A 7,285-nucleotide genomic window follows, 5' to 3' on the forward strand; every position below is an offset into this window, starting at 1 on the left:
GGTGGCTCTGGCAAGTCCAGCAGCGAGGTGTCTGGCGGCGGCATCCCCAGCAGCGGTTCCCTGCAGAGGAAGAAGCTCATCTCTATCTGCGACCACTGCAAGATCAAGATGCAACTGGTGGCTGATCTGCTGCTGCTGTCGAGCGAGACCAGGCCGGTGAACACGGAGAGCCTGTCCGTCTTCGGCGAGTCCTTCGAGAAGTGCAGGGACACGATTATTGCCAGGACCAAAGGACTCTCCATCTTGACCCACGACGTCCAGAGCCAGCTCAACATGGGACGCTTCGGGGAGGTGGGGGAAAGCCTGATGGAGATGGGGGAGCTGGTGGTCTCCCTGACCGAATGCTCTGCCCACGCTGCCTACCTGGCTGCAGTGGAGACTCCGGGGGCCCAGCCTGCCATGCCTGGCTTGGTGGATCGCTACAAGGTGACCCGATGTAGGCATGAGGTGGAGCACGGCTGCGGGGTCTTGAAGACCACCCCTTTGGCAGATATGAGCCCTCAGCTCCTGCTGGAGGTTTCTCAGAACATGTCCAAGAACTTGAAATTCCTGACAGATGCCTGCGTGCTGGCCAGTGAGAAATCCAAGGATAAATTTGCTAAGGAGCAGTTCAAACTCAGTGTCAAATGTATGAGCACCAGCGCTTCTGCCCTCTTGGCGTGCGTCAAGGAGGTCAAGACTTCACCCAGCGAGCTGACCAGGAACCGATGCGTCTTGTTCAGTGGACCTTTGGTGCAGTCTGTCTATGCTCTGGTGGGCTTTGCCACTGAGCCCCAGTTTTTGGGTAAAGCTGCCACCATTAATCCAGAGGGCAAAGCTGTGCAAACTGCCATCCTAGGAGGAGCCATGAGTGTGGTATCTGCTTGTGTGCTCCTGACCCAATGCCTCAGGGATATAGCCCAACACCCCGAAAGTAGCACCAAAATGAGCGATTACAGGGAAAGGTTGAGGAACTCAGCTTGCGCCGTCTCGGATGGTTGCAACCTGTTATCTCAGGCACTAAGAGAAAGATCTTCACCCAGGACTTTACCGCCAGTGAACTCCAATTCTGTGAATTAACCCCCACATCTTCTGTTTAGATCCCAGTCATTGCTAAAGGAAAATAATATCCCACCTCCTCACCCCGTTTTTGTATACCAAAGAATTTGCTTGGATGAGCCCAGTACTTTAATTTCGTGTGCTGAAGAAGCAGAACATAGTCAAACTATACGTACTAATAAAGGTAGCCAGTTTGGGCTTCTTTTTATTTTACTTTAAAGTCAAGCAAGTATTTGCAGATAAATTTTCCTTTATTCAACAAGGTCTTCACACAAATGATAATAGCAACTGTTTGAAAGTTTTTTATATTTGGGGAGGTGGGGGTATCTTAAAAAGAGAAAAAAAAGGAGAGGAAAAAAAAAAAAGCTTTAATCGCGCTGGGTGCGGTTTTTAAAGTTTGTCTTGTCTTGTCTTCCGAAATCTCCCTTCTAAATTTTACTGTTCGGTTGTGCAGGAAAAAGGTTACCTCAGTTCTCACTCATTTAAAAAAATGAAAAAACCCAACAACACATAGATGATGGATGTAGCTACTATTTTGTTTGTTTTTGTTTTGTATGACTTTTTTTTTCTTTGGCATCAAGTGTTAGGTTAGAAGTGCATTTGGTGTGTAGGAGTGGAAGGACTGGAGGTTGTGATTATGTTTTCCATGTGTTGATTTCCAAACTGGGGGAAAAGCTACTGTGAGTGTTTAAACAAACAAACAAAAAATTACACTATAACAAAAGTGATTTTTAATTTTTTTTCCAATGTCAGTTTTTATCTTGCATGTACTGGAGTATTTATTTCATCTATTAAAATGTTATGTTTCTCAGATGTCTTTCTGTGACTCTCTTAATACTTGTGGAGTTGAGCAGCCAGGCCAGCTCGCATTGTATGTCATTTTCCCCAGGGAATGGGTGGTACAAATGTTACTGTAGTTCTAGACAGCAGCATACAGGCTGCAATTCGGTTCTTTTATTTTTATAAGTACCGTCCCTCCCGCAATACCACCCCTCCTCCTCAGGACGCCTCGGACAGAGATAGTCGGGTTGTATTTACGGAAAGGGGGGCAGCGCCGTACGCGTTGGGGGTGCGCTGTCTGCAGCGGGCTGGCGGCTGCTGCAGCAGGGCATGGGCTGGCTCAGTTGGTCTTTATCAGCATTCTGTCTTATCTCTGGGAAGTTTGTGTATTTTAACTCGTGCAGACGTGGGCCATCTGCATCAGATTTGTGAATTTCCATATTAACTTAGTAAGGATTTCTTGGAGAACTTCGCCTTGGTGGGTAGCCCTGCTTGTTCTGCGTGTCTGCTTTAGGAGCACAAAGGTTTGCCGGGCTGTGCCCTTTGATTCCTCGGAGGTTTGTGTTGGAGCTCCTCAGATTTCTGTCAAAGTAGTTCTAGTTTGGCATTGCAGATAACGGGGAAAGTTGACTAACTTTTGAGGCCTAGTCAACCTCCAGTTGAATTCCTTGGGAATTGTAGGTGGACCTTAGGGTGTACTGCAGTAGTTCCCATAGTTGCAATGGTGATTTTTTTCGGTCTGATGTTTGTGGACCTGGGGGATCTGTTGCCTTCTTTCTATATGTTTCATGAAAGGTAAATAGAAGAGCAGGTCTTCTGGCAAGGAGGCTTCGTCTGTCTGCCCAGCTCCCGTTGCATAACACAATTTATTTTTTTATAGGTCTGCAAACTGAACAATGTGGAAAGCCATTGGAGAATGTACCTTAAAAATGTTGTTACCGTGGTTTAAACCTTTATTGTACAAGTAGTGTCCCATTTATTCCTTTGAAGAAGTAAAGCTTTTGGTTTCGGAGATGGAACAGTCCTGGAGTAGTGAAAGGTCTTCCTTTGATAGCAGTATTGTTTCTCTTGCATGTGATGTTTTTACTTAATTTCGAAAGGGAGTGAAATATTGCTGGGTAGTGGACAAACACATCCTGTTGAAGGAGATACAAGCTAAGCTTATATATCCATATATGTGTATTCATGGTTAGAATAAAATAATTCCTTGACTTAAGTATAGTGGACCCCAGTATTAGGTTTTGTTTATTTTTAAATGAAACTTTTCCAACTTCAGTGAATTGTATGGTTAGGAGTTTTCTTGGTGAAAAATTAGTCCAAGCTGCATTCCTCTGGGGTACGATTTTCTCACTTACATTCTCTCTGATGCAGTCTAAGCCTAGCAGAGGCAGGGATGTCCGCATCTATGCGGTATAGCATATAAGTTCTCTCGCTATTTTTTTCATAAATAAATAAATACATACACACACTGTTCTAACTTTGACTTAGATGCCTCCACCGGTATTTCCTCAGAGGCTCTCTCGCATGTGCATGCACACACGTTTTCCCATCTGGATGGCAGGAACAGCTGTAGGACTCCGGAGGGATTCATAGGAGGCCAAGGCCATCTTCAGGGAGGTCCTGTGCCTCTGTAGCGTTTGTGGTTGCTGCTCAACTATCCTTTGTATCCTTCTCCTTTGCAGCCCGTCTCCATGGAAGCCGAGATACCGTCCCAATCTACCCTTCCTTCTCTTCCGCAGTTTCACTGAGGGGAAGGAGGAAAAAGGGATGGTAGCAAACATAATGCTTTCAGGATGTACTATCTTCTGTGGCTGCAGACAGGAGGTGAGGAACAGGCTCCACCCTTCCTTTGCATGGATCCTGGATGGGGCAGAACTTCTTGCGGGACGTGCAGAGGTGGTGCTGAGGAGGCTGCGGGGCAGCGCTGCGCGGGGCGGGCGCAGGTACTGGGGCGGCATCCGTGAGCTCCGGTTCTTTTCATTTACCCTGACCTACATCTGTGAGGCTTCCCTCCAGATACAAACCAGAGGACTCTGAAGGGCAGCTCTGCAGCGTGTCTGACAAAAAAAAAAAAAAAAGAAAAAAAAAGTAGCGTCCCACTGCCTCTTTTGATGTTTCTACTTAATAATTTTTGGTGCTGCTGAACTAATTAGATTCTTTTTGATTCATTTATACATTATTGAGGTTATATGGATCACAGTGCAGCCTCCTTATTACCTCTGCATGTGAAAGGCAATATATTATTAATGATGATAGTGCTGATTTTTGTTGTGGTAAGATTTTAAGTGGTTTAGTGCAATTTTTGTTTTAACAAGGATACTGCAGATTCTTCCCCCCTTTCTGACTATATTTTGAAGTGAAGTACATGCATACATATATAAATAAGTATATACCTTCTTTTCCCTTTCTTAACACTGAAGGAAGACAGTTTGCTCTAGATCTCCCTCTGTGAGGGGTGCATGAGTTTTTGGGAGATTCAGTTTTATAAAATAAAATGTGAAATATAGCCAGGCCATAATTTTAGTTAACAGGCTGATTAAAAAAAATATATATATATACATACACACACAAATAGTAAATTCACCAAAGTAACTTACTGTAACACTTTAAAATAACAGTAATTTTAACACTTCAAAATGTTCAATCATTTCTTTCCAGGGAACTCTCACAAAGGGAGCCACACGCTCCCTGGCCTCAGCTCAAGAGAATATCTGTCAAAATCTGTGCTATTCATATAATTCGCACAGTAAAGTTTTTTAAAAAAAAAAAAAAAAAAAGAGGACTTTTGATGCAAACAAGTACAAGTATTTTTATGCACTCTGAGTAAATGATTAACAGGAAAAAGTCTATATATATATATGCACATTGTGGCATTCTCTGAGCTGAAAGAGTAGTGTGGTTCCACACTGAGCGTGAACATATGTATATTTTAAACACTGTAGTGCCACATTTATAAAGACTTAATGTATATTGTGATAATTTATTTGGAATATTCCTATAGGATATTCATTCTGATGTAAGACATTATATGAGTAGGTATATTCATTTTCTTCATTTACTTTGTACTTTGTGGGACAGAAAAAATACATAATGGACTAGTTTTCGGGGTGCAATTGCAGGCCACGGCGAGGTCACCGATTATCACTTGGCATCATACTTTAGGCCCTTGTTGCCCAAATGCTTACACCGTTTTGGTCAACGGGTAGTGTCACGGTTTCAACGTAGGCTTAGACAAGCATGAGGCGTGTCTTCTGATCTGGTGATTTTGACAAAAGAAAACCGAGTACTTCAGGGCGCTTATACCACATATGTCATAGATCTGCTCTAATAGTGCATTTAATAAAAGGGTTAACTTATTTCTAAACACATTATGCAATGCACATTTTTAGCCAAAAATAACACTATCCCCACCAAAAGCGAATTAAGCTTATTTTTTAAATGTAAGATTACTTTTTTTTTTAACAGGGAAGAAGTTGTCACTTTTATATTGTCTGTGAATTTGATATTACCTTTTGGTTGCTGCTTCATCATAGCAAAGTTCACTATTGATTTAATACAGCAGCTGAATCTCGGAATTTGCGGTTGGAGCAATGTGTTTTCTGATTCTAAAAGCAGTAAGGTCTGTAAGACAACCAGTAAACTAGCGGATTCAAAATGCTATTGAAAAGCGAGTACACTATTTAAGGGAACTTGCGAATGTAAATCCATGTTATTTTTCAAAACTAAGGGAAAAAAAAAAAAAAGAACCATGGGTCAGATAATTCCCTTCACTTTTTACCACAGGAAATGATCAAAGTAGCAGAAAATCTGCTCTTTTTGGCCAAACTTCTGTCAGAGACAGAAGGGGTCGAGCCAACACATGGTGTATGCAGCCTTGCAGCAAGAAGGGATGTGGCTGATGGGAAAGGAGGTGGAACCAGAGAAAATCTGTAGGGTAATACCTCCTATTAAACCCACAGGAATTTTCCTATTCTAGATAAAACAGAGACTGATCCAATAAAGCAAATCTCAAACAACGCAACCTTTCTTCCCGGGCTGTTAGACGCCTGTGACTGAAGATGTGGGGTAGGAGAGTTTGGGATGCTCTGCGTCGAGCAGCTGTATTGCTGTAGGGAACCGAGGGCCTCTAGGGTGGCCCTAAGACACGTAAGAAGTACAGGCAAAAATGTGTACCTGCTAGAAGGGTTTGGTGGAAAATGAAGAGGTGGTTTTTTATTATTTTTTTCTCTTTCTTCCCTATCAGGCTTTTTCTAGACTTTACAAGCTGAAGCAGATGGTAGGGACCAGTACATTTTACTTCTTTGTTCTTGCTGCCTGTGAAAGGTGCCAGATGGGCAATAATAAAGATAGAAATTCTCTTCCTGTAGCTCAGGGACAGCAAAAATGCAGAGCTTCAAGGCTGCCCTATCCTCACAGGATCACCATAACATGTTTTTTTTTAAGCCCGCTGCTTTCACTTTTTGACGTTTTGCCAAGAAACTGACAGAAAAATCCCAGTGGCAATTTGACAGGGGCATCAAGACCATTAAAATAGTTCACATAGGACACCAGACCACCACCAGGTTTGGATCAATCACAAACAGGCCAAAAAACTATACAGGCTAGGTCTGAAGTGCAGGGCCAGATCCTTCAGATGAATAACTTGGAAACTTTAGTACTGTGTAGCCCAAGAGGTGTCTATTTACTTGGGAATTGATATAAGAGTAGTTCAAAGGTATATTTAATTAACATAATTAGCAGTAGTATTCTGAACCATTTTCTTACTGAAGACGGACATCTATGGACATGAAGGGCCTCATCCATGACTCTATGAAGTCTATGTAATTAAATATTTTCCACAAACTATGTTAAAATGTTAGGGGTCATCTTGTGTTGCAAAGCGAGGAATTATATATGGATTTTCATTAATTTGAATCTTTTCCTAGAACTGTTTTTATTGTACTAGAGTCCTTTGAACCTAAGGGGGGGTTTGTTTTGTTTTTTTAAAACCACACAGTGTATGATGCTATATTCCGACAAAGTCTAAAGCAGCTTTTTAGGATTAATGCAGAGATTCCTGGGGTCTTTTGTCAGTTTGCCAGACTCTTGTTCCTGTTCTAACTTAATTTTTTATAATTTCCTTTTATGTTAATAAAGGCTTCTTGTGGCTGTAAAAGTTGAAGTTGTCTTACTCCATAGACAGCCTGGTTCTTATGTAGATACTATTTAGATTATTTAGAAATCCTGCTGGTTGCCAGATGGAGCTCTTTTGGGTTTTATGTTAAATACTTGGAAAGCTAAATAGCTTGATTTTTCTCTCCTCCCTCCCTTCCTCCCCCAGCAAAATAAATAAATACTTGAAAAGTGATTACTAACAAGTTGCTTAACTCTGGTTTTAAAATCAAATTAGTTTGAGGTAAAGTGACTGCAAGTATGAGATACCTCAGAGTAGTCGGGTTTTGGCGGGGTTTGACTTAACCTACCAAGA

General features: G+C 42.0%; 1 protein-coding gene across 1 annotated transcript; it reads left to right on the forward strand.

Annotated features, from left to right (window-relative positions):
- On the forward strand, positions 1-1,849 carry MESDC1 (mesoderm development candidate 1; the record flags this gene model as incomplete). Its single annotated transcript, XM_009886155.1, has 1 exon — positions 1-1,849. A coding segment is annotated over one exon (1,059 nt), but the record flags the coding sequence as incomplete, so codon positions are not given.
- Positions 1,850-7,285: the final 5,436 nt, after the last annotated feature.

The sequence above is a fragment of the Charadrius vociferus genome, unplaced genomic scaffold, assembly GCF_000708025.1.
Source record: "Charadrius vociferus isolate BGI_N301 unplaced genomic scaffold, ASM70802v2 scaffold365, whole genome shotgun sequence".
Lineage (NCBI taxonomy): Eukaryota > Metazoa > Chordata > Aves > Charadriiformes > Charadriidae > Charadrius > Charadrius vociferus.